The sequence below is a fragment of the Bombina bombina genome, chromosome 6 (genome assembly GCF_027579735.1).
Source record: "Bombina bombina isolate aBomBom1 chromosome 6, aBomBom1.pri, whole genome shotgun sequence".
In the NCBI taxonomy this organism is placed as follows: domain Eukaryota; kingdom Metazoa; phylum Chordata; class Amphibia; order Anura; family Bombinatoridae; genus Bombina; species Bombina bombina.
In genome coordinates, this window is record NC_069504.1 from 1,059,704,534 (window position 1) to 1,059,729,859 (window position 25,326).

A 25,326-nucleotide genomic window follows, 5' to 3' on the forward strand; every position below is an offset into this window, starting at 1 on the left:
TTTCTGCCCCCGCGAGCCTAACAGCCCACAGGGAAAAAGTCAAATTTTTTAAGGTAAGAAAAAATGATTGAAACAAATGCATTTATCCCAAATATGAAACTGACTGTCTGAAAAATAAGGAATGTTGAACATTCTGAGTCAAGGCAAATAAATGTTTGAATACATATATTTAGAACTTTATAAATAAAGTGCCCAACCATAGCTTAGAGTGTCACAGAAAATAAGATTTACTTACCCCAGGACACTCATCTACATGTTTGTAGAAAGCCAAACCAGTACTGAAACGAGAATCAGCAGAGGTAATGGTATATATAAGAGTATATCGTCGATCTGAAAAGGGAGGTAAGAGATGAATCTCTACGACCGATAACAGAGAACCTATGAAATAGACCCCGTAGAAGGAGATCACTGCATTCAAATAGGCAATACTCTCCTCACATCCCTCTGACATTCACTGCACGCTGAGAGGAAAACCGGGCTCCAACTTGCTGCGGAGCGCATATCAACGTAGAATCTAGCACAAACTTACTTCACCACCTCCATCGGAGGCAAAGTTTGTAAAACTGAATTGTGGGTGTGGTGAGGGGTGTATTTATAGGCATTTTAAGGTTTGGGAAACTTTGCCCCTCCTGGTAGGAATGTATATCCCATACGTCACTAGCTCATGGACTCTTGCTAATTACATGAAAGAAATCTATTACTCATTTGAAATTCAGACCTTTGCATTGTCTTTTTACTATGCATTTAGTGATCATGCAATTCTACTTTATTTAATGGTCATTTAAGGAGACATGAAAGTAATATTAAACTTTAATGATTCAGATATAGAGCATAAAATTAAAAAAAAAAATACCATTTACTTCTATTATCAAATTGAAATGGTTACCTTGGTCCCCTTGGCTATAGCCAATGAGGACATACAGACCATACATAAGCTGGCGTGTGTAGCAGTTCATATAAGCAACCAGTAGAGGGCGATTTTGCTGCAGCACACAGTGCTGAGTGATAGCAGGGTACACCCACAGCACACACTGTTTGAATGTGCCAGTTTGTGTTCAGTCTTGTTTATTAAACAGTGATTCTAGCTATACAGCTGTCTTGTTTGCCGTTTATTTGTGGAGCCCCACCAAATGATATAGCACTTTAGCTATACAATAGTGAAAAATTGTCCTGTGCTGAATCTGAAGCTTGACCAGTGACCAAAGTGGCAACTATATTTCTCATTTCAGTTCTTACACATTTTGCTGTACATTCATATGCATTTTTTTGTGTTAAATTACAATGCCCTTTAATGAATATTACATTTTTTCACCAACTCAATAACCAGGCAATAAATTATGACTAAGTCTATGCTTACAGGCATATTTACTATGCTCTGGGCAAAACACAAGGAGCATTTGTATCTTAGATTTGGTCTGGAACTAGTAATCTTTCTCACCCCCAGAAATATAAATAAAATACAATTAAAATACATAACATTATACACATGAGTCAGGGAAAAGGAAATATCCCACAGCACAAATGCACTCACCATTTCTCCCCAGTTTTGGTGTCCTGTTGTTTACTAGATTCCCTATCTCTAGGTTCAAATCCTTCATCTCACCGGTATTGTACAAATGACGGACCTGGACAGTCAAGGAGAGATCATAAACCAGCAAAAAAAAAGGTTAATGAAAAATGCATTTGGGGTAAAAAAATCTTTCTTTTCTTTCACTGTCTTTGTTTATTATCACCCAAAAAATATATTTCTACATCTCAAAGATTCTAAAAGATGCAAGTCAAACATACCCAGCAATACAGTAAAGATTAACACAGTAAATAGATATCAGCCATATTAAAATCGGCAGATTTTAAGTGAACGATTGTCACATTATTTAAAGGGACATAAGTTTTTTTTTTTAAATTTACTCATCAGTACATTTCATTGCAATCCAGTATACTAGGAGCTTAGTTATAGCTCCACAAAGTGTCATTCTGGAGGAAGAGCATACTTAAAGGGATACTAAACACAAATTTTGTCTTTCATGATTCAGATAGAAAGTTGCTGAAAAATTGCCTGCTCTAATTTACTCCTATTTTAAATTTGTCTTCGTTTTCTTGCTATTTTTACTTGAAAAGCAGGAATGCAAAGCTTGGGAGCCGGCCCATGTTTAGTTCAGCGCCTGGGTTGCGATTGCGGATTGGTGGCTAAATGTAGCCACCAATCAGCAAGCACTAGCCAGGGTGCTGGACCTAATTTGGGTTTAGTATCCATTTAAAGAGAGACTACTTTCCCCATTAAGTTTGAACATAAGGACTGTATACTTTATTAATATTTGTACACAGTGTTTTTACACTACATTTGTTATTACTTTTTATTCAGTTTGTGGGACTTCACTGTTTAAGCAATTGCATTAGTTTCTGTTCAGAATCAATGCGTTTGTACAGAGCCCATATGTAAATGGTGCCATCACAGTACATTGTAATTAAATTGAAAGGCAACATCATTGGAAAAAGTGGTAGGTCAGGGTATCAGGATGTTTGCTGAATTGTAAGGGTTTTAAATAAAATAGAGGTTTTAATGGACTTTAACTCTCCTCTGAGATAAATTCAATTGGCTAGCAAATTATTTAACCCACTTTGTCACTAGAATTTGCAAAGTTTAAATCTGTTACACATTTTTATTTGTTGTAATCCATGCATATTGTATGTGTACTAATCAGACTGATGAAGCAAAATAGTTCATAATGCTTTAACAGGTGTTGAGAGAACTTACTTTATCTATGTCAATGTATGGTCTCAAAACCATTTCTTTAAATACTAACAAGAAGCATTACTTTAACATTTTAATTCCATGCCTATGGCATATCCCAAGACCTTACCTGACTAGGCCGCAGGAACTGCAAGTTGACATTGGGGTAACGTGTCATAGGGTCAATGCTGTACAGATTGAAGTTTTTGCTCACATTTTCAGGGGTGGTCTGCGGGAGCAGCCTGTATATACTCTCTCTGAAATTAAAAAAAAAAAAAAATTTTTTAATAAGTTTGCTAAAAAAGCAAAAAAATAAATGATAAATAAATAAAATCTATTGAGCCTTAGAGAATTTCTGTGCCTTGGGGAATATAAATAACTCATATATGTTATGTTGCTTTACATTTCAGGCATTAAATAAACTCACTCTCTCTTTATGGATAATAGGTTTACAAATTAAATATTCGTATAATTATTTACCAAACCAAAAGGGCAACAACAATATTCCCACATTCTAAATGATGTAACTCTAGTGGCTAAAGTTAAAATGCCCCATATATTCTCCATGTCACATGACTAAATATTCTTAACACTTGTTCTCTGGTTGCAAGAGTATCTACAGCGATACCACTAAATACAATCAAAAACAAATTCTGTTTACCTGATCATTTTATTTACATCGAGTGGAGGAGAGACCACGGCTTCATTCATTACTTGCCACTAGGAGGAGGCAAAAACACCCCAGCCAAAGGCTTAAATACCTCCCCCATCCACAAGTTATTCTGCCGAGGGAACAAGGAACAGTAGGAGAAATATCAGGGTATAAATGGTGCCAGAAGAACAAAAAAAACAAATTAAGGTCCGCCCACCGGAGCAACGTGCGGGAGCCGTGTACTCTCCTCCTCTCAATAGAAATAAAATTATCAGGTAAGCATAATTTATGTTTTACATCTAAAGGGGAGGAGAGTCCATGGCTTCATTTATTACTTGTGGGAACAAACACCCAAGCTCTAGAGGACACTGAATGAAAAACGGGAGGGCAAAAAGAAGGCGAACCCTAATCTGAGGGCACCACAGTCTGTAAAACCTCTCTCCCGAAAACTGCTTCCACCGAAACAAAAACGTCAAATTTGAAAATTTTTGTAAAAGTATGTAAGGAAGACCAGGTAGCTGCCTTAATCTTGTGCCAAGGATATCCATGCTTCTCACACCAGGACAAGTCCTCCACACCTTGTGATAGATACGACGAGCTTCCTGGCCTGAACAAGAGTATCAATCACTCTCTCAGAAAATCCTCTCTTGACCAAGACTAAGCATTCAATCTCCACAGAGTCAGCCTCAGAGAATCTAGATTTTGATGTTGAAAAAGACCCTGTACCGACAGATCCCTGCGATCTCCACCAGATCCGCAAATCATGTCCTCCGCTGTCATGACAGAGCAATCAGAATATCCGAAGATTGCTCCTGCTTGATACGGGCCACTAGGTACAAGTAGCAACGGTGGAAAAATGTACAATAGGTTGAACCCCCAAGGCACCGCTAAAGCATCTATCAGCTCGCCTGGGGATCCCTGGACCGAGACCCGTATCTGGGTAGCTTGCAATTGAGTCTGGACGCCATGAAGTGTATCTCCTGCATCCCCCATCTGAGACAAATCTCCGCAAACATCTCAGGATGGAGAGACCATTCCCCTGGATAGAAGGATCGCCTGCTAAGGAAATTGAGACACCATGCTGCCTATTGACATCTGCTGAAGAAATGCACACTACATCAAGCTAACCATATTCTCTCTCTTCTGCTTTCAGGTACGTGACTATATTCCCTGTCATTCTGCAAAGCATTCACTGCACTCTGATTTTTTCCTCTCCTGTAACTATTTTGGTATGTGAATATTTACATAGAGCAAATGATTTTAGTTTGTTAATTTAGTCCTACATTTGTTGCACTATTATCCAATGTCTTCAACAAGGATTGGGCAAGGGGCAAGACACAAGGCAAGTACTTTTGTAATATGTTTCATATACCTTTTTGATTTCTTATGCAATTGCTACTGTAATCCTGTGTCTTATGTGTTTAACTGGTTCCCACTTTTGTCAAAATGCTCAATATAATCAATCATTTTTGCAACCTCTTGTCACTATAACAAACTACATTATTCAATTACTCCTCCCTCTCCACCTGCACTGTTCATTAACCCATTTCTCTTAAACTCACCTTACTTTTGTACTCATCTCATATCACTCTCCCTCTTGCTTTTACTTACTGCTGGGGACATCTCCCCTAATCCTGGTCCCCAACAACTGCCTAGCCGTGCACATCCATGTGTACCGTCCCATAGACTCCAAAAACAAAACTCTGCAATCCTTACTCACATTCCTCTTGCATCAAAAGCCACTACCCCTTTCACTTGCGCACTCTGGAACTCTCGCTCTGTTTGCAACAAGCTCACTTCTATACATGACCTCTTCATCTCCCGCTCCCTCAACCTTCTGGCCCTAACAGAAACCTGGCTCTCTCCCCTAGACACAGCATCCACTGCTGCTCTGTCACATGTTGGTCTCCACTTCAGCCACACTCCTAGGTCTGGTAATAGACAAGGTGGTGGTGTAGGTATTTTACTTTCCTCTCGTTGCATCTTTCAACAAATACATCCCATCTCTTCACTCACATTTCCCTCATTCGAAACCCACATGATTCGCTTATTTTCCCCTCTCTCTGTAAGTGTTGCAGTAATATACCGACCCCCTTGTTCCTCATCTCATTTTCTAGATCACTTGGCTGCCTGGCTACCTTATTTCCTTTCCTCAGACACCCCTGCCCTCATTTTTTATATTTATTCTTTTTATTGAGGACATAGTTGTAATATACAATCTTTCGCAAATAAAGTGAAAACAGCATACAAACATCTAGGTTTACATGAATAATACAGTGATGTTAAGGGAACTTTGGATGCATAGGCGATAAATGAGAATGCAAAATTTTCACTTATACGGAGGTCCTCGTTTTTACAGAGGTAACTTATGAATATGTATTGATCTTTCAAAAGTATAGAGTCTTAATACAATGGTCTGCATTGAAGTGGTCTTCAGGGTAGCTAACCAGTCTATAGTGGTAACTCCAAAACATAGTTTTAAGAAATTATGTTGAATTTAAGCTCAAGTTTAAGTTGCACAATCCTAACCGTATCAGTTCGGGGGGCCCACAGGCCCTCTCTGCCTATGACCTGTTTTCTCGTAGGTTAGGTCTCATATTCAAGTTTTTTTTTTTGTTTTTTTAACTTTGAGCTTTTAACGTTTAATGGACTAGTCTAAGTTAGGGGATTTCAGAGGATAAATGTTAGATAGTGTGGTCTAAACTTAACTTCTATAGAAGGGTAATGGGCAGATTATGGAAGAGGGAGAGGGAAAAGGCGGGAACATGAGTTCTAAAGAAAGTTAGGTAGGGACTGGACGGTGTTGCATAGTTTCCCAGGGTTCCCATGTAATGCAGTAGTTGCTCAGTTGTCCCCGTTCTCTAGCTACAAAGTTTTCCATGTTTTTGATGTAGTTTACGGTATCAAGAACACTCTGTAGCCTTGGGGGTTGGCTCTTTTTCCAGTTCCTGGCTATAAGTAGCTTGGCAGAGATAAGGACATATATCAGTAAATTTTGTTTGTTTTTAGGAATTTTGTCTATGTCTAGATGTAATATGGCCAGGGCCGGATGTAAAGATGTTGTTAGTCCTAAGTCTTTACAGACCCTTCACACTTTCTGCCAGTAGTCCGTTAGTCTCGGGCAGGTCCACCAGATATGTATGGGGGATCCCAGTTCTCCACATTCCCTCCAGCACTGCGGCGAGTGCTCAGGGTAAAGTTTCTGTAACTTTGTAGGCACTAGGTGCCATCTGGTGATTACCTTAAAGTATAGTTCATACAGGGTCACACAGTGGGTTGCCGTTTTTGTTATGCTAATGGCTTTGTTCCAAGTATCTAAAGAGAACGCTAACTGCAAATCTCTCTCCCATGTTTCGATGTGGGTTGTTTTTGAGGGGGGTGTTTCCTGTATAAGGCAGTGGTAGTGTGTCGAGAGGGGTTTAAACTGCTGAAGGTTAGTCTTCCACCTCATCTCCCAAGTAGTCAGGTCTCTCAGGGAATCCTCTAAAAAGCCCCAAGATTTCATTAGTGTGCGCAGTCTAAAGAGGTCAAACCGGAGTTTGGGGGCCAGGGTAGGGAGATTCAACATGTCTTGGTGTGGTCTTAACTGTGCATTACTGTAAAAGTCCTCTAGTGTATTTATATCCGATTCTGTCCAAGCGTTAAGATGTGTGTTTGGTAGTCCTATCAGGAGGCCTCTTATAGAATGCACCGGTGAAGGGTGCGGGGCAACTGTTTTATTATGTCTTAACTTAAGCCAGGTCTCCTGGCATTCCTTCACAATGCTATTTGCCACAGGTATCTTAGTTCGCCAATGCGGAGGAAGCCAGAGCAGGTCCTCTAAATAAATGTATGCTGGTTAAAGAGGCCTGCTCTAGTTCTCTCCATCTCGTCGGAGGGAGATCTTTTCCCCAGGCTGTAGCATGCGTGATCATTGCCGCTTCGTGATACTTTCTGACGTTGGGGAGACCTAGGCCTCCTCTCTCCAACGGCTGTTGAAGGATGTGTGCTGCTACCCGGGGCCTTTTATCGTGCCAGGTGTATGTATTAAAGAGGGTCTGGAACTTCTTAATTACTAAGTGTGGAACTGATAGTGGTATACTGCGGAACAGGTAGGTGAGTTTAGGGAGCACCATCATCTTGATGGCCGCTATCCTGCCGAGCCAGGATATCTCGCTGAATCTCTTAGAGTGGAGATCTGAAGCGACTGCTACCAGTAGCGTCTCAAAGTTCTCTTTTATCACTGTAGCTTTCGTGTGGGATAGGAAGACTCCCAAGTGGCGAATCCCTTTGGAGGACCACTTAAAGGAGTAGGCAAGCTGAATGGTTTCTTTCTCGCTTTGCGGTATATTAATGGAATACGCTTCCGTCTTAGTCACGTTTAACTTATAGTATGAAATCTCACCGAATCGGTTGAAAAGCTCCATTAATGGGGGGAGGGAGTCAATGGGATCTGTCAGGAAGACCGTAAGGTCATCTGCAAAAAGTGCCAGCTTCTGGGGGATATCGTGTAGTTGGATACCGCGGATCGCTCTCGCCTCCCTGATGGCTATGGCTAAGGGTTCAATCGCAAGGACAAACAGGAGAGGGGAGAGAGGGCAGCCCTGCCTGGTTCCATTGCAGATTGTTATTTTAGGCGAGCAGAAACCTAATCCTCGAACGACCGCTGTGGGGGCCGAATATAGAGCTTTGACCGCTTTAATGTAGGGGTCTGGTAATCCAAACATCGACAGGGTCTGAAATAAATAGTCCCACCTCACCCTGTCAAATGCCTTCTCGGCATCAAGTGACAGGGTGAGCATCTGGAGCCCCATGTCAGCTGCCTCTGAAAAAATATTCAGTAAGCGCCGGGTGTTGTCCGTGCCCTGCCGGCCCTGGACAAAATCCACCTGGTCTAGGTGTATGAGCGTCGGCAGATGTTTCCCTAATCTGTTCGCTAAAACTTTGGCGTAAATCTTGGCATCGACATTGATGAGCGAAATGGGTCTATAGCTAGAGCACAATAGTGGGTCTATAGCTAGAGCACAATAGTGGGTCTTTACCCTCTTTGTGGATTGTGGTGATATTTGCCTCCAAGAATTCTGCTAAGAAGCAACCTTTGTCTGCCGCGCCTTTGAACATCCGAAGAAGGATCGGGGCTATGATCGGGTTAAGCGTCCGGTAAAACTTTACTGTAAACCCGTCTGGTCCCGGGGCCTTATGGGGTGTGAGTTCATCTATGGCTGTTTTAATCTCCGCTAACGTGAATTGTTGCCCTATATCTGTTCTTGCTTCCTCAGATAGCGTGGGTATGGGTAGATTGTCTAGGAATCTATGAATGTCACCATGGGTAGACTTGGTTGTCCCTTCCGTGGCCTCAATGTTGTATAAGGAAGAGTAGTAGGTTGCAAATGCAGCACCTATGTCCTTGGGTGAGTGCACTATACCGCTGTGTGTAGAAATGTGGGGTATTCTTTTCTGTTGGGTACGTTTGCGTAGTTTGTTTGCCAGAAGTTTGTCTGCTCTGTTTCCTTTATAATAATAAAGTTGTTTGAGCTTAAGTAGTGTTTCTTGGACACGCAGCACGTCTCTTTTGGATATTTCCTCCCTAATGATTCCTATTTGAGTTGCTGACTGTGAGTTAGGGTTTGATTTATTCGTCTGTTCGAGTGTGCGTAGGTCTCCATATAGTTTCGCTAAGGACTGTTTGCTCTCCTTACGGAGCCATGCTGTCTTTTTAATAAAATGTCCCCGCAAGTATGCTTTAAGAGCTGCCCAGATCATAACTACATCGGTGTTCCCTGTGTCATTGTGTGAGAGAAATTCCTTTACTGTCTCCTGAAGTGCCGGGAGTTCTGTGTCAGTCAGCCATTGGTCTGGGAGTCTCCATGGGGGTCTATTCGTTAGGGATTGCAATTTGGTGAAGTCAAGACATACCATGTCGTGATCTGCCAAGTGCACGGTCTGATACTGGGGTTGATTAGGTGATCTAGGGACCATGAATCACAGAAGATATAGTCCAGTCGAGAGTACGAATTATGGGCTTTTGAGTGATGTGTGAAGTCCCTCTCCGAAGGTGTTAAGCACCTCCATGCATCATAAAGGTTATATTGATATATGAGTTTCCGGAAGGCGTTAGAAATGGATGAAACGTTTCTGTCGGAATGTGTTGTGAGAGTGGCTCGCTTATCTATTGAGGGGTCCCAAACCATGTTGAAGTCTCCCCCTACACCCCTGCCCTCATTCTTGGTGACTTCAACATCCCTCTTGACAATCCAACTGCCTCATCTGCAAAACAACTTCTGCAACTCACTTCCTTTTTCAGTCTGTCACAATGGACTGATTCTCCCACTCACAAAGACGGTCACTCTCTTGACCTGATCTTTAGCTATCGATGTACTCTCTCAAACTTTACAAACTCCCCCTTTCCTCTTACTGACCATCTCCTTACTTGCAACATATCATATCATCCCTCCCTACAACTCTCCCTCCTCCTCCTCACACCAAACTTCACAGAAGCATTATGTCATTAGATCAGCAACAGCTTGCTAATTCCCTCAAACCTCTCCTCTCATCCTTTTCCTGCCCTGAACAATCTGCCACTATAATTCCACCCTTATATCTGTCCTTGACAATCTCACCCCTTTCCATAGCTCGGAAATCACACACTCATCCTCAGCCCTGGCATACTCCTCTGACACGGTACCTATGCAGATGTTCCCGTACTGCTGAGCAACACTTGAGAAAATCTCGGAGTTCAGCTGATTTTCTTCATTACAAATTCATCTTGAACTCCTCCTATTCTGCCCTCAATCTCCATAAGCAACACTTATCTCTTACTCTTATCTCTAATCTTTCTTCAAACCCAAAACGTCTGTTCTCCACTTTCAATACTCTCCTCCGCCCTCCCCCACCTCCTAATACAACTTCTCTGTCAGCTCAGGACTTTGCCAGCCACTTCAATAACAAAATTGACTCCATCAGAAATTAAATCGGCTCTCAACATAATTCCATTCTCTCACCCCCTCAAATGCTCTCACTCAACCACAACCCACTAACCTTAAACTTAGCTCATTCTCCCCTGTTACTGAGGAAGATGTTTCGTGACTTATACTGCGCTCTCAACTCACTACCTGTCCCCTTGACCCTATCCCCTCACAGCTATTCCCCTCCCTCTCTGATACCCTTACCCCTATACTTACACACATTTTCAACCTTTCCCTCAGCACCGGTATAATTCCCTCATCGCTGAAACATGCACCGGTCACACCTATCCTCAAAAAAACATTCCCTTGATCCTACCTCCCCATCCAACTACAGCCCTATTTCCCTCCTCCCTCAAGCCTTAAAGCTTATCGAAAAACTAGTATATGCACGCCTATCCCATTTCCTTACGTTAAACTCCCTTCTTGACCCATGGCAATCTGGATTTCGTCCCCATCACTCCACAGAGAAAGCTATTGTTAAGGTTACCAACGACCTACTTACAGCAAAACCAAAAGGCCACTTCTCTCTGCTCATCCTCCTTGATCTGTCCGGAGGACACAGCCCTTTCATGGCTCTCTTCCTACCTGTCAAACCGTATCTTTAGTGTAGCCTCCTCTGCCCCGTCACCACTTTCTGTCGGAGTACCGCAAAGCTCTGTCCTCGGTCCCCTACTCTTCTCAATCTACATGTCATCACTAGGTTCCCTAATAAAGTCCCACGGTTTCCAAAATCATTTGTATGCCGACAACACCCAAATCTACTTCTCTGCACCAGACCCATCTCCTTCCTTGCTAACCCGTGTCACTAACTGTCTCACACATCTCTTCCTGGATGTCCTCGCACTACCTCAAGCTAAATCTCTCCAAAACTGAGCTCCTCATTTTCCCCCCTTATTCCAAATCTCCACCCCCAATCTCTCTATAACTGTCGACAACTCCATCATTACCCCTACCCCGCATGCCCGATGTCTCGGGGTCACATTTGACTCAGATCTTTCTTTCACTCCTCACATTCAGTCCTTGGCTAAAGCCTGCCGCTTCCACCTTAAAAACATAAAAAAATTTCGACACTTCCTTACACAAGACACAACTAAGATTTTAATCCACTCTCTCATTCTTTCCCGCCTCGATTACTGCAACTCTGTCCTCTCTGGTATCCCCACCTGCCGCCTAGCTCCCTTACAATCCATAACAAATGCCTCTGCCAGACTCATCTTCCTTACACGTCGCTCATCATCTGCTGAACCTCTCTGCCAATCCCTTCACTGGCTTCCTCTTGCCTCTAGGATCAAACACAAAATTTTCACTCTGACATACAAAGCCCTCAACTGCACTGCCCCCCCCCCCCCATATCTCAGACCTTGTCTCCAGATACTCTCCTTCCCGTTCCCTTCGCTCTGCTCATGACCTCCTACTCTCCTCCTCTCTGGTTACCTCATCGCACTCCCGTTTACAGACTGGCTCCCATCTTGTGGAACTCTCTGCCTCGCTCCACAAGACTCTCCCCTAGTTTTGAAAGCTTCAAGCGCTCTCTAAAGACTCTACTGTTCAGGGATGCAAACAACCTACACTAACCTTACTTTATACCAGTTCCACTCCTCCATCGCTATCCCCTGAACCCCATTAGCATGTAAGCCTAAGAGTCCAGCTGTTTGCAGATCACCTTCTTAAGAGCTGACTACAGCAGTGCAACTCTTGGCAGGGCCCTCTACCCATTTGATCCCTATATTTGTTTTGTTGTACTAAGCCTTTGTTTATAGCGCTGCAGAATCTGTTGGTGCTCTACAAATAACTGATAATAATAATCCGCTTCCCAGTTGTCCACACCTGGAATGTGGATTGCTGAGAGCGAACAGTTATGGGACTCTGCCCAATCCAATATCCGAGAAACCTCTCTCATTGCTAGAGAGCTTCTCGTGCCCCCCTCGTCCGATCGCCCAAAGAAATTTGTTGGGATAGGTCTGTATGATCGCTGTTCCACTGTCTCAACATGCACAACTGAAGAGGTCTGAGGTGGAACCTGGCGAACGGAATGACATCGATGCTGGACACCATGAGCCCGATCACCTCCATACTCTGAGCCACTGAGGGACTGGAGGAGGACTGAAGGGTAAGACAGGAGGACGCAATCTTCCTGCGTTCCTGATCTGTGAGAAATATCCTCATGGATATAGAATCTATTATTGTTCCCAGGAACTCCACCCTGTTGCTGGCAAACAGGGAGGTCTTTCCTAGAGTTTATCTTCCAACCATGGGATTGGAACAAAAGAAGAGCAGCCCTCGAGTGATCCTCTGCGAGACTGAACGACGGCACCTGGACTACGATGTTGTCCAGATAGGGGGCCACAGCAATGCATCTGGATCTGGCCACTGCAAGTAGCGCCCCCAGAACCTTTGTGAAGACTCTCAGGTCGTCACCAGACCAAAGGGAAGGGCCACAAACTGGAAAAGTTTGTCCAGGAATGCAAATATCAGGAACCTGAAGTGGTCCCTGTGGATTGGCACATGAAGGTAGGCATCCTATTGTCGTCATGAACTGACCCTCTTGAACTAGAGGCAGAATAGATCTGATCGTTTCCATTTTGAATAATGGAACCGCCAGGAATTTGTTTAAACATTTTAGGTCCAGAATCGGGCAGAACGTGCCCTCCTTTTTGGGACCACGAAAAAGTTTGAATAGTACCCTACACCCCCCTTTCTGCTGGGGGTACAGGTACAATTACTCCAAGGGAAGAGAGATCCCTCACACATTCTATAAAGGCTTCTCTTTTCTGGTCTGGAAGACAGGTTTGACAGGAAGAATCTGCCCCTGGGCAGATGAGAACTGAACCCTATCCTGTATCCTTGGGCGATAACCTCCACAAATCAAAGGTCCTGAACATCCTGCAACCAGGCTTCTGAAAAAGAGAGATAATCTGCCCCCTACTTGGTCCGGAGACCGGAAGGGGGCCGCCCCTTCATGCCGACTTTGTTTCGGCAGGCTTCTTGTTCTGCTTGGACTTATTCCAAGACTGAACTGGTTTCCAAGTGCCCTTGGACTGATCCGCTTTCACAGCGGGCTGTTGGTGTTGGGTCTTGTCATCACGAAAGGGACTAAAAGTAGATCCCTTAGGCTTAACCTCCTTATCCTGCAGTAGGAAAGCGCCCCTGCCTCCCGTAACCGTGGATATGATCGAGTCCAATCCTAGATCAAACAGGATCTTTCCCTGAAATGTAAGGGATAGCAGTCTAGACTTAGAGGTCATGCCCGCAGACCACGACTTTAGCCACAGAGCCCTGCAGGCTAATACGGAAAAAACTGAAACCTTAGTGTTAAGGCAAATAATTTGCATATTGGCATAACAAATAAAAGAATTAGCGACCCTCAAGAACTTAATTCTCTCCTGTATCTCATCGAGGGGAGTCTCCCTCTTGACCATTTCAGACAGAGCTTCGCACCAATTTTGCAGCTCCAGCAACTGCAGCTACCGCCACTGCCGGCTGAAAACCAAACCCCATATGTTGAAACATTTTTCTTAACATGTCCTCTAACTTTTTTTTATCTATGGGCTCTTTAAACGACGAACTATCCTCAAGAGGAATAGTTTTCCACTTTGCGAGCATAATAAAACATAATTTATGTAAGAACTTACCTGATAAATTCATTTCTTTCATATTGGCAAGAGTCCATGAGCTAGTGACGTATGGGATATACATTCCTACCAGGAGGGGCAAAGTTTCCCAAACCTCAAAATGCCTATAAATACACCCCTCACCACACCCACTATTCAGTTTAACGAATAGCCAAGAAGTGGGGTGATAAGAAAGGAGCGAAAGCATCAAACAAGGAATTGGAATAATTGTGCTTTATACAAAAAAATCATAACCACCACAAAAAGGGTGGGCCTCATGGACTCTTGCCAATATGAAAGAAATAAATCAGGTAAGTTCTTACATAAATTATGTTTTCTTTCATGTAATTGGCAAGAGTCCATGAGCTAGTGACATATGGGATAGCAGATACCGAAGATGTGGAGCTTCCACGCAAGAGTCACTAGAGAGGGAGGGATAAAATAAAGACAGCCAATTCCGCTGAAAAAATAATCCACAACCCAAATCAAAAAGTTTTAATCTTATAATGAAAAAAACTGAAATTATAAGCAGAAGAATCAAACTGAAACAGCTGCCTGAAGTACTTTTCTACCAAAAACTGCTTCAGAGGAAGAAAAAACATAAAAATGGTAGAATTTAGAAAAAGTATGCAAAGAAGACCAAGTTGCTGCTTTGCAAATCTGATCAACAGAAGCATCATTCTTAAAAGCCCAGAAAGTAGAAACTGACCTAGTAGAATGAGCCGTAATCCTTTGAGGCAGGGATTTACCCGACTCCACATAAGCATGATGAATCAAAGACTTTAACCAAGAAGCCAAAGAAATGGCAGAAGCCTTCTGACCTTTCCTAGAACCAGAAAAGACAACAAATAGACTAGAAGTCTTCCTGAAATCTTTAGTAGCTACAACATAATATTTCAAAGCTCTAACTACATCCAAAGAATGTAAAGATCTCTCTAGAGAATTCTTAGGATTAGGACACAAAGAAGGGACAACAATTTCTCTACTAATGTTGTTAGAATTCACAACTTTAGGTAAAAAATTAAATGAAGTCCGCAACACTGCCTTATCCTGATGAAAAATCAGAAAAGGAGATTCACAAGAAAGAGCAGATAACTCAGAAACTCTTCTAGCAGAAGAGATGGCCAAAAGGAATAAAACTTTCCAAGAAAGTAATTTAATATCCAGAGAATGCATAGGTTCAAACGGAGGAGCCTGTAAAGCCCACAGAACCAAATTAAGACTCCAAGGAGGAGAAATTGACTTAATGACAGGCTTTATACGAACCAAAGCCTGTACAAAACAATGAATATCAGGATGATTAGCAATCTTTCTGTGAAAAAGTACAGAAAGAGCAGAGATTTGTCCTTTCAAGGAACTTACGGACAAACCTTTTATCAAACCATACTGAAGAAACTGTAAAATTCTAGAAATTCTAAAAGAATGCCAAGAGAATTTATGTGAAGAACACCAAGAAATGTAAGTCTTCCAGACTCGGTAATAGATCTTTCTAGACACAGATTTACGAGCCTGTAACATAGTATTAATTACTGAGTCAGAGAAAACTCTATGACTAAGTATTAAGCGTTCAATCTCCATACCTTCAAATTTAATGATTTGAGATCCTGATGGAAAAATGGGCCTTGAGATAGAAGGTCTGACCTTAACGGAAGTGTCCAAGGTTGGCAACTGAACGAGATCCGCATACCAAAACCTGTGTGGCCATGCTGGAGCCACCAGCAGTACAAACAAACGTTCCATTAGGATCTTGGAAATCACTTTTGGAAGAACTAGAGGCGGAAAGATATAGGCAGGTTGATAATTCCAAGGAAGTGACAACGCATCCACCGCTTCCGCCTGAGGATCCCTGGATCTGGACAGATACATGGGAAGTTTATTGTTTAGATGAGAGGCCATTTCTTGTTTAGATGAGAGGCCATCAGATCTATTTCTGGAAGTCCCCAGATTTGAACAATCTGAAGAAATACCTCTGGGTGAAGAGACCATTCGCCCGGATGTAACGTCTGGCGACTGAGATAATCCGCTTCCCAATTGTCTATACCTGGGATATGAACCGCAGAAATTAGACAGGAGCTGGATTCCGCCCATACAAGTATCCGAGATACTTCTTTCATAGCCTGAGGACTGTGAGTCCCCCCCTTGATGATTGACATATGCCACGGTTGTGACATTGTCTGTCTGAAAACAAATAAACTATTCTCTCTTCAGAAGAGGCCAGAACTGAAGAGCTCTGAAAATCGCACGGAGTTCTAAAATGTTGATTGGTAATCTCGCCTCCTGAGATTCCCAAACCCCCTGCGCTGTCAGAGATCCCCATACAGCTCCCCAACCTGAAAGACTTGCACATCTGTTGAGATCACAGTCCAGGTTGGACGAACAAAAGAGGCCCCTTGAACTAAACAATGGTGATCCAACCACCAAGTCAGAGAAGATTACCTTTGTAAAGGTTACCTTTGTCTGAGGAATCAAGGAACTCTCTGGTAAATTGATCCTCCAACCATGTCTTTGAAGAAACAACACTAGTTGATTTGTGTGAGATTCTGCAGAATGTAAAGACTGAGCAAGTACCAAGATATCATCCAAATAAGGAAATACCGCAATACCCTGCTCCCTGATTACAGAGAGAAGGGCACCGAGAACCTTTGAAAAGATGCTTGGAGCTGTTGCTAGGCCAAAAGGAAGAGCAACAAACTGGTAATGCTTGTCTAGAAAAGAGAATCTCAGGAACTGATAGTGGTCCGGATGAATTGGAATATGAAGAAATGCATCCTGTAAATCTATTGTGGACATATAATGCCCTTGCTGAACAAAAGGCAGAATAGTCCTTATAGTCACCATTTTGAATGTTGATATCCTTACATAACGATTCAATATTTTTAGATCCAGAACTGGTCTGAAAGAATCCTCTTCTTTGGTACAATCAACAGATTTGAATAAAACCCCAGGCCCCGTTCCAGAACTGGAACTGGCACAATTACTCCAGCTGACTCCAGGTCTGAAACACATTTCAGAAACGCTTGAGCCTTTACTGGGTTTACTGGAATGCGTGAGAGAAAAAATCTTCTCACAGGCGGTCTTACCTTGAAACCTATTCTGTACCCTTGTGAAACAATGTTCTGAATCCAATGATTTTGAATCTAATTGATCCAAACATCTTTGAAAAATCGTAACCTGCCCCCTTACCAGATTACCTGAACATAAATAAGCATTCCTTAGAAAAGATTCAAGCTTCCTATCTAAAGGATCTTTAAAAGAAGTACTATCTGCCGTAGGAATAGTAGTACGTTTAGCAAGAGTAGAGATAGCCCCATCAACTTTGGGGATTTTTTCCCAAAACTCCAATCTATCAGATGGCAAAGGGTACAATTTCTTAAACCTTGGAGAAGGAGTAAATGAAGTACCCAGACTATTCCATTCCCTAGAAATTAATTCTGAAAAAGCATCAGGAACTGGAAAAACTTCTGGAATAACTACATGAGGTTTAAAAACTGAATTTAAACGGTTATTAGTTCTAATATCAAGAGGACTAGACTCCTCCATATCTAATGCAATCAACACTTCTTTAAGTAAAGAACGAATAAACTCCATCTTAAACAAATATGAAAATAATGATAAAAATGATAAAAATAATGATATAGCTGCACCACCAACTGTATTAAAACATCATTATTTTATTGTGCCACTTGCTTTAAACAAATATGAAGATTGATCAGTGTCAATATCTGAGGCAGAATCTTCTGAACCAGATAGATCCTCATCAGAAACAGATAAGTCAGAATGATGGCGGTCATTTAAAAATTCATCTGAAATATGAGAAGTTTTAAAAGACCTCTTACGTTTACTAGAAGGAGGAATAACAGACAGAGCCTTCCGAATAGAATTAGAAACAAATTATTTTACATTAACAGGAACATCCTGAACATTAGATGTTGAAGGAACAACAACAGGTAATGGATTATTACTAATGGAAATATTAGCAGCGTTTGATAGTATATCATGACAACTAACACAAACTACAGCCGGAGGAACAGTTACCAAAAGTTTACAACAAATGCACTTAGCTTTGGTAGAACCGACATCAGGCAGCATCTTTGCAGAAGTAGATTCTGATCCAGGGTCAGGTAGTGACATCTTGCAATATGTAATAGAAAAAACAACATATAAAGCAAAATTATCAAATTCCTTAAATGGCAGCCTCTAGAAACCAGAAGTAACTAAAAAGTGAGACTGAAATAATGTGAAAAAAACTGGCGCCAAGTATGACGCCCACATTTTTGGCGCCAAGTAGAACGCCCACACATTTTGGTGCCAAGAATGACGCCCATATTTTTTGGCGCCACAAAAACGTCCAAAACACACATACGTCAAAAATGACGCAATCACGTGAAAACTTCCGGCGCCAACTATGACGCCGGAAATGACAATTTTTGCGCCAAAAAAGGCTTGCGTTAAAAATGACGCAATAAATAGAAGCATTTTCTGCACCCGCGAGCCTAAAAGCCCGCAATTTAGAAAAAAAGGTCAATTGAAATTTGAATTTTTTAAGGTAAGAAAAAATATAATTCATATGCATTTTCCCAAAAAAATGAAACTGACAGTCTGAAAGAAGGAATACAGATTATCCTGAATCTTGGCAAACATAAGTTTAACACATATATTTAGAACTTTACATATAAAGTGCCCAACCATAGCTTTGAGTGTCATGAATAGAAATAGGACTTACTTACCCTAAGACACTCATCTACATATAGCAGATAGCCAAACCAGTACTGAAATGAGAATCAGTAGAGGTAATGGTATATAAGAGTATATCGTCGATCTGAAAAGGGAGGTAGGAGAAGAAATCTCTACGACCGATAACAGAGAACCTATGAAATAGATCCCCTAGAGGAAGACCATGGTATTCAAATAGGCAATACTCTCTTCACATTCACTGCACTCTGAGAAGAAAACCGGGCTTCAGCCTACTGCGAAGCGCATATCAACGTAGAAATCTAGCACAAACTTACTTCACCACCTCCATGGGAGGCAAAGTTTGTAAAACTGAATTGTGGGTGTGGTGAGGGGTGTATTTATAGGCATTTTGAGGTTTGGGAAACTTTGCCCCTCCTGGTAGGAATGTATATCCCATACGTCACTAGCTCATGGACTCTTGCCAATTAAATGAAAGAAATCTGACGGCCATCGGATCTCTCCCATAGGAGAAATAGTCATGCCCTAGACATGTACTAGACATCCTTTTCTTTCTAGATGTCGTGACTTTATCAAGGCATGTGGAACATAGTTGAGCAGGCAGATCTACCGGGAACCTCCTCACAACAAACACTATTACTAGACTTAGTTAAAGAGGGAGTTACCCTCTAACGCTTCAGAGTCCTCCATAGCTTACTGCTTTATTACGGACTAGTCATAAATAATAAAAATGGCACCTTTGTAACTTCAAATGGCCGGGGCACTCACCGTCTCCTATGACCCGGACCACAGAAACCATTACGTCTCCTGCACACCCGATCAGAAGGAATGCCTTGCAGGACCGCCCCTGCACTAGCGAGAAAACGCACCAAATCTGCCGCGCAAATACTCTCGGAAATGAAACGAAATTCCACCCATTGCCAAAAATCTCATCTCACACATATCGCAGAAATGACACAATAAACAATATTATGTATAAACCCCCCTGTTAAATAATCCCCCTACCAGGGATATTAACCCTTGATTCTATAAAGATAAAAGGTATCACACTGTGACCCCGTCTTCTGCATTATCATTATGTGTATAAAAAATGAAACTATCTTACCAGAAGCTATGCCGTGGAGCAGGAACACGGCCTCTCAAGTGTGACAGCGTAGTAGCATCTCTCCTGACATGGACTTGAGTGTAGAAAGCAGGCTGCGAAACTTGTCAACGCCGATTGCTTATGGAGCTGTTAAAATTAGTTGGGATGGTTTCGCAGAAAGACTCTCCCTGCATCTCCGGACTCTAACTTTCACTGAGAGGCTGACAGGACTACTTAAAACTCTAGTCTCATTCCGAAGAGTACTACCCTCCATAAGAGACTACTCTGAATCTTCCGACACTTCTCTGCCAACCTCCTGTGACGAAAGGCAAAGAATGACTGGGGGATGAGGGAGGTATTTAAGCTTTTGGTTGGGGTGTCTTTGCCTTCTCCTGGTGGCCGGGTTCTTTATTTCCCCAAGTAATGAATGAAGCCTTGGACTCTACTCCCCTTTAGATGGAAATCACAATATTCAACAAACAAAAATAGTGAAACAATAAAAGTGACTTTTTTTTTTATTTAGAGGGGAAAAAACATACAGAAATTATCTAGAAATACAAACAAAAAAAAGTATTTACTTTAAACAAACTAAATCTGGATAAAATGAATTAAAGATAAATGAATAAAAGTATCCATAGTTGGTGTAAAATGTGAGGCGGATCATTCACAAGTTGCACTTACCTTTCTGCCAACACCTCCATCGGGCTGGCACCTTGAGACCAGCTTCGTACCATCCAAGCAGAGTCCATAGCAGCCAGAAACCCCCGAGCGATGCCAGTTCCCATGGGCCAGAAGGGCTAATACATAAAATGGCAAATATTAAACACAAAAAGACAACAGCACATATCAGTGACTGAATAACTTAATACTAGATGCAATGTCATAGAATCACTAATTTAATGCTTAGAGAGTTTTTTTAATGTTTTTTTTTTTTTCATTTATCACTAATGGGAGGATTTTAAATTTTTTAAGCAGCAAGTAATGGTCTATATACTCAAGTTATTTCCTATTGTGTTTTAAGAGGCTAATCTAATGCAAAACTAAAAATACTAAATTCTGAGAACGTTATTTTTGTTAAATTGCCACTTAGGAGTCACATTTCCACTCCTGAGCAGGATAAGGCAGGAGAGGCAATTAGGAAGAGAATGTGCTTGAAGCTGCCAATTGCTGCCGTGCCATGCTCAGGTGTGTAACCAGCTTTACACATTTTATTTTCTGTATTAGAAAATCTCATCGCTTTAAAAACAGATAGAGTAGGGAGTTGAAAATTTAGAGTATTTGTGCTACGTAGCAGAGGGAAAAGGAAATGCGTAGAAATAATGTTAACTAAGGTTGGATAACAGAACCTGTTTTTGTGCAGAAAATATGATATTGTCTCTTCCTATGTCTGCGCTCTCTTGCGAAAGTAAATAAGCTTACGACACTTATTGTCCTCGGCAAAGAGAGCTGTATATTAAGTTCATAGGAAGTTGTTGTGCTCTAACAGGAATACACATATCAGTGTGAGGCGGCCTCCCCAGGGGGGGGCACAAGAGCATATAAGGGGGTCACTCTTAATTGAGGAGAATCAACCCTGGATTCAATGAAAATTCCCCAAATTAAAGCTAAAAATACATTTTACAAATTTGGGGGGGCATTGTCTTCTAAATTTTGTCAGGGGAGGCCCCCATAGACTTTAAAAACACCTGACATATAGTAACACAAATGTCATAGCAGGAATTAAAGGGACAGTAAACACCTTGTAATTACAAGACATTTCTGCTGTCCAGCTACAGAATAAAGCAGCTAAGCCTAAATATTTTTATCATTTGGAGGAGCCAATCTGGGCTTAAGTCTGCAGCAAACAAGGCTAGCTACAGTCAAACGTTAAAGCCTTGACACATTTACAGTGTGCTTTATAAGATCTGAGAATTAGAAAAGTCACAATTTTCAGAACTAAGTAACATGAAAAGGGGGAGGATAAATAAAGTATACTGCAAGGTTGTTTTACTAGGCAAAACTAAACATTTTATATTAGAATATCAAGATGTTTACTGTTCCTTTCAATACTAAAGTCCAAATTAAAAAGTTTGATTCTGATGGAGCATGCAATTGTAAATATATTTCCAATTCACTTCAATTAAAAAAAAAAAAAAAGATTATGTCTATATTTTAATATGCACACTTTGTGATTGGCTGCTGGTTGTCACATGATGCAGGGGGAGGGAAAATTAAACGAACTTTGAAATTTGCCAGAAACAAATCTACTACTCATTTGAAATTAAGACTAAGTACTTTTGCAGTGTTTTTCATGCCTTTGTCACTTATGTAATTCTACAATATTTAATGAATCATTAAACGTTCATGATTCAGATAGAGCACACAATTTTAATCACCTTTCCAATTCACTTCCATTATCTAAATGTGCACAATATTTTAATATGCACAGTTTCTAAGACACCAGCTCCTACTGAGCATGTGCAAGATTCACAGAATATACTTATATGAATTTGTGATTGGCTGATGGCTGTCACACGATGAAGTGGGAGGAAAAATAGAACTAACTTTAAAACTTGTTAGAAAGAAATCTGCTACTCAAATGAAAATAAATTCTTCTGCATTGTCTTTTTATTCTGCTACTCTGCGTTTAGCAGTTCCTTAAATCAAAACTATAAAGCTAGACAGCATAAAAGCACGTCTGTTTTAAAAAGCCCTCAAAAAAGGTGATTTAATTTACAATAAATATGCTTTGTTAAAATCTGTTAGAACAGAACATTGAGATTTTCCTGGAAAAAAGAAAAATACAAACAAACAATACAAAGTAGTCCCTGATATGGAAAACCCCCACATTTTGAATAGTTGCTTTTTTAACACAACCGTGTTCTAGAATCAATTAAAAAAATAATCACAAAGTGCTGCATTTACAGTATTGGTTCTAATATTTAAATTCAACCATAAATTGTTGAGCATCTAACATTAGCCGTTTTCAATTAAGGACTTCTCAGTTTTCCCAGATGATGCCAATACTCAGTCAGACCTCAATTTCATATTGCACTTTTTAGCCACTTGTGCACAAGACTCTTTATTTAGCAGAAGCCTGTGCTTTCTTAGGGATATTATCTTATGTTGGTGCTTAGGTGGGTGTGCTTAAATGGCCCTACAAATCATTGCCATTACTATAGTAATCACCAGCTACCTAGTGCGGTATTAGACTCCCCCATTTAAAAGATAGAAAGTGCTTCTATTATTTAAAGTAATATAAAACCAAACAATTTGTTTTTCATTTACTTCTATTAATAAATTTGCCTTGTTCCCATGGTATTATTCTTTATTGCAGAGATGCCTAGGTTGGTGTCTGGAGCACTAAATGGTAGAAAATAGTGCTGCCATCTAGTGTTCTTGTAAATGGATAACATTCTTGTAAAACTGCTGCCATATAGTGCTCCAGACACGTGCACGCTCCTGAGCTTACGTCCCTGCAAAGAAAATGTGATAATAGAAGTAAATTAGATTGTTGTTTAAAAATTGCGTCTGAGGCATGAAAGAAAAAAAAATGTGTTTCATAATCACTCTTGATTTAAAGGGATTTAAAGGGAAATGATAGAGTATTTTAAACAAGAATAATCTATATATTACTGCTTGCCCCTCCCTACATATACACACACATACATATATATATATATATATATATATATATATATATATATATATATACATATATATATATATATATATATATATATATATATATGTCAGAACCCTGACATATGTATTTTTTATATGTATCCCTTTTTAAAGCGGCAATATGGTCAATATATATATATATATACATATACACACTGTATGTACGTACGTACGTATATATATATATATATATATATATATATATATATTTATATTATTATTTTTTTATTTTAAAAATATATATATATTATTTTTTTTATTCACCACAAGGAAGGTCTTACCTCTAGAAGACTATCGCCAACCAATGCTACTAGTAGCCGATGGTTGTTTCTCTCCCGTACAAGGGCTGCATTCTCAGAGGCGTACATGCAGGTGAAATCAAACATTGCCACATCAGGTTGGCCATAGTGATTGATGGCAAAGTCCCAGGTGGGTAGCTGTTGGTTAGTTGAAAACTTGGCAGCCTCCCTGGCATAGCTTAGCAGAGCTTCTTGGTCTACATTGGCACGTGACAGCAACAATTCTGTATCGGAGTAGTCCTGCAACATGGTATATAGCCAAAAGGTAAGCATGTCTTATGCAGAAACTACAAAAAACTGCTAGACTCATCATTTTATAGGCAAGTACACATATGCTGCAATAAGCGTAAATTATGCGACAAGCCAACAATGTAATAATAATAATAATAATAATAAAAATAAGATACATTGGAAGGCAATTTATAACAACTAATTAAAAGGTCAGTCTACTCAAGAAAAAAAATAGATAATCCCTATTTATTATTACCCATTCCCCAGTTTTGCAATAACCAACATGTTATATTAATATAATTTTGCCTCTGTGATTACTGTGTATATAAGCCTCTGCAGACTGCTCCCTTATTTCAGTTTTCACTTGCATTTTAGCAAATCAGTGCTGACTCCTAGGTAACTCCACGAGAGTGAGCACAATGTGTGTGTGTGTATATATATATATATATATATATATATATATATATATATGACACACATGAACTAGAACTGTCTAGCTGTGAAGTGAAAAACTGTCAGAAATGCACTAAGAGGCTGCCTTCAAGGGCATTTAGGGGGCAGCCCATCTGAGGACACGGGCACGGGCCATGGACTCTCCTTGAACAGAAGGAAATTAAATTATCTGGTTAGCATAATTTATGTTTTCCTTCTTAAAGTGAATGTAAATTTTGATGCTAAAGTGCCCGGTTTTTAAAAATTCGATCAAAAACAGGGGCACTTTAATTCCTCAAAATTTACATTTCACTTGTGTTGTGCAAAAAACAGAATTTATGTTTACCTGATAAATTACTTTCTCCAACGGTGTGTCCGGTCCACGGCGTCATCCTTACTTGTGGGATATTCTCCTCCCCAACAGGAAATGGCAAAGAGCCCAGCAAAGCTGGTCACATGATCCCTCCTAGGCTCCGCCTACCCCAGTCATTCGACCGACGTTAAGGAGGAATATTTGCATAGGAGAAACAATATGTTACCGTGGTGACTGTAGTTAAAGAAAATAAATTATCAGACCTGATTAAAAAAACCAGGGCGGGCCGTGGACCGGACACACCGTTGGAGAAAGTAATTTATCAGGTAAACATAAATTCTGTTTTCTCCAACATAGGTGTGTCCGGTCCACGGCGTCATCCTTACTTGTGGGAACCAATACCAAAGCTTTAGGACACGGATGAAGGGAGGGAGCAAATCAGGTCACCTAAATGGAAGGCACCACGGCTTGCAAAACCTTTCTCCCAAAAATAGCCTCAGAAGAAGCAAAAGTATCAAATTTGTAAAATTTAGAAAAAGTGTGCAGTGAAGACCAAGTCACTGCCTTACATATCTGATCAACAGAAGCCTCGTTCTTGAAGGCCCATGTGGAAGCCACAGCCCTAGTGGAGTGAGCTGTGATTCTTTCAGGAGGCTGCCGTCCGGCAGTCTCAT

General features: G+C 40.8%; 1 protein-coding gene across 16 annotated transcripts in view; it reads right to left on the reverse strand.

The window, feature by feature from the left end:
* MICAL3 (microtubule associated monooxygenase, calponin and LIM domain containing 3) overlaps positions 1-25,326 on the reverse strand; it is an 809,998-nt gene that overhangs the window by 525,012 nt on the left and 259,660 nt on the right. For all 16 annotated transcript variants that reach the window (XM_053718886.1, XM_053718885.1, XM_053718900.1 and 13 more), the window contains 4 exons: positions 23,659-23,916; positions 20,396-20,511; positions 2,862-2,988; positions 1,532-1,625 (listed from right to left, as the gene is read on the reverse strand). In XM_053718886.1, coding sequence (XP_053574861.1) covers positions 1,532-1,625; positions 2,862-2,988; positions 20,396-20,511; positions 23,659-23,916 — 595 coding nt within the window. The remainder of the gene's footprint in view (positions 1-1,531; positions 1,626-2,861; positions 2,989-20,395; positions 20,512-23,658; positions 23,917-25,326) is intronic.